General features: G+C 48.4%; 1 protein-coding gene and 1 pseudogene across 1 annotated transcript in view; one reads left to right on the forward strand and one right to left on the reverse strand.

Moving 5' to 3' along the window:
- Positions 1-720, reverse strand: part of LOC105528005 — a 1,230-nt pseudogene extending 510 nt beyond the window's left edge.
- A 1,340-nt stretch (positions 721-2,060) lies between these two features.
- Positions 2,061-2,476, forward strand: part of TMEM120B (transmembrane protein 120B) — a 77,722-nt gene continuing 77,306 nt past the window's right edge. Inside the window, exon 1 of the mRNA XM_011964554.1 lies at positions 2,061-2,087. Within this exon, the coding sequence (XP_011819944.1) occupies positions 2,061-2,087 (27 nt within the window). The remainder of the gene's footprint in view (positions 2,088-2,476) is intronic.

Here is a 2,476-nt window from a genome sequence, read left to right on the forward strand (position 1 = left end):
AGTATTAACCTCTTCAACTGTCTGTGCCCCTTGTGTATTCATTAACATATCATTTCCTAGGGACTATTACTCGGCAGCTTTGCCTGCCTTCTTTCCAAGCCGGTTGTTTATTTCTCTCAGTTCTTCGTTGTTGCTCTTCTGTTAGGCTTCTACTTGACTCAGAAGCAAACATCTCACTTTCAGATGAGTTTATCAGAAAGGGATCTCATTCAGTAGCAGATACATCATGTCCATTATTTTCCGCAACTTCATCATTATTGCTAACAAAATCTTCACGTAAAATAGGGAGATCAAGTTGAATTCGTTTTAAACAGGTTTGAACTTCCTTTTTATTTCCCAAGTATTCGTCTGTCAATAAAATCCTCAAACTGCAGTTTAGGGAATAGCCTGTGTGCCCAGTGCTCCATGTGTCTGATTAGAGTCTTCAAGTCTTCAGCCTCATGACCTTTACCTTTGGATTCTGCCTTATCAAATACATGCCTTAGGGCTGGAAGTCCTCTCTCTGAAATTAATCTGAATCAGCCTGAATATTTTCCTTTTAATTCTTCTCTTTGGAGGTACAGGAAGAGGTGCCCCACTCACTGACTCTTCATCAGGTTCAGCTCCTTCACCATCTTGTCTTTCTGGAGAGGCTTACACAGAAAGCAGGGGCCACAGCGTGGAAGTTGGCGTGAAGACTAAACGCACTTCTCACGAGACTGGGGAACTTGCCCCCGCCATCCCCCCTCCTTTATTTTTTTTGGAGATGGAGTCTCACTCAGTCGCCCAGGCTGAAGTGCAGTGGTGCGATCTAGGCTCACTGCATCCTTTGTCTCCTGGGTTCAAGCGATTCTCCTGCCTCAGTCTCCCCGAGTAGCTGGGACTACAGGTGCCCACCACCATGTCCAGCTAATTTTTTTTGTATTTTTGGTAGAGACGACGTTTCACCATGTTGGCCGTGCTAGTCTCAAACTCTTGACCTCAGGTGATCCGCCTGCCTGCGGCCTCCCAAAGTGCTGGAATTACAGGCATGAGCCACCGCGCCCGGTCTTCTTTTTCTTTTTGAGACAGTCTCCCTCTGTCGACTAGGCTGGAGCGCAGTGGCACGATCTCAGCACACTGCAACCTCCACCTCCCAGCTTCAAGCAGTCCTGCCTCAGCCTCCCGAGTAGCTGGGATTACGGGCATGCACCACCGTGCTGTCTAATTTTTGTAATTTTAATAGAGATGAGGTTTCATCATGTTGGCAAGGCTGATCTCAAACTCCTAACCTCAGGTAATCCTCCTGCTTCAGCCTCCCAAAGTGCTGGGATTACAGGGGCGAGCCACTGCGCCCCGCCTGGATGTTTGTTTATGTACGTGTCTGGAACCTATGTGGGACTGACAAGATTTGTCTTAGTTGGGACAATTGATCGGAGTGACTACACGGGACTTCTCTGTGTGGCTAAAGCTTCGTATAGCATGGTTGCCTCAGGATAGCTGTACTTTTTGCTCCAAGAGCAAGTAGTTCCACTTACTTAGTTGCTCCAGGAACTTAGGTGGAAGCCACAGGGCCTTCCGTGACTTTTTCTCAGAAGTTATGTAGTGTCAATTCTGCCATATTCTATTGTCAGACTAGTCACAAGCGTACCTAGATTTAAGGGGAGTGAACAGAGGCACTGCCTGTCTATGTGAGGCATGATAAAGAATAAGCGGCCATGTTTTAAAACCATCACAGTGGGCGGGGCACAGTGGCTCACGCCTGTAAACCCAGCACTTTGGGAGGCCGAGGTGGGCAGATTACCCAAGGTCGTGAGTTTGATACCAGCCTGGCCAACATGATGAAACCCCGTTTCTACTAAAACTACAAAAATTAGCTGGGTGTGGTTGTATGCGCCCTTAATCCCAGCTACTCGGGAGTCTGAGGCAGGAGAATCACTTGAACCCAGGAGGCAGAGGTTGCAGTAAACCGAGATTGTGCCACTGCACTGCAGCGTAGGTGACAGAGCAAGACTGTCTCAAAAAAGAAAGAAATCACAGTTGGGAAGCTGTGTCCCATGAGGCTGCACTGGGACTCAGGTTAGTTTGGTTGGGGAGGGGCAATGGGCTCTGCCGCTTCTGGCTTCAAGGTAACTGAGCCCTTTGTTGCATTTCCTAGCCAGGGAAGAGAGAGTGGAGGGCAAGCAGTTCCTAATGAAATATGTGGTTGAGAACTTGCAGAAGTTGCCGGGTGCAGTGGCTCACATCTGTAACCCCAGCACTTTGGGAGGCCAAGATGGGTGGATCACTTGAGGCCAGGAGTTCGAGACCAGCCTAGTCAACATGGTGAAACCCCATCTCTACTAAAAATACAAAAATTAGCTGGGCATGGTTGTGCACGCCTGTAGTCCCAGCTACTTGGGAGGCTGAGGCACGATAATTACTTGAACCCGGGAGGTGGAGGTTACAGTGACCCGAGATCAAGCCACTGTACTCCATCCTGGGTGATAGAGTGAGACCCTGTCTTCAAAAAAAAAAA

Source organism: Mandrillus leucophaeus, unplaced genomic scaffold (assembly GCF_000951045.1).
Source record: "Mandrillus leucophaeus isolate KB7577 unplaced genomic scaffold, Mleu.le_1.0 Scaffold7, whole genome shotgun sequence".
NCBI lineage: Eukaryota > Metazoa > Chordata > Mammalia > Primates > Cercopithecidae > Mandrillus > Mandrillus leucophaeus.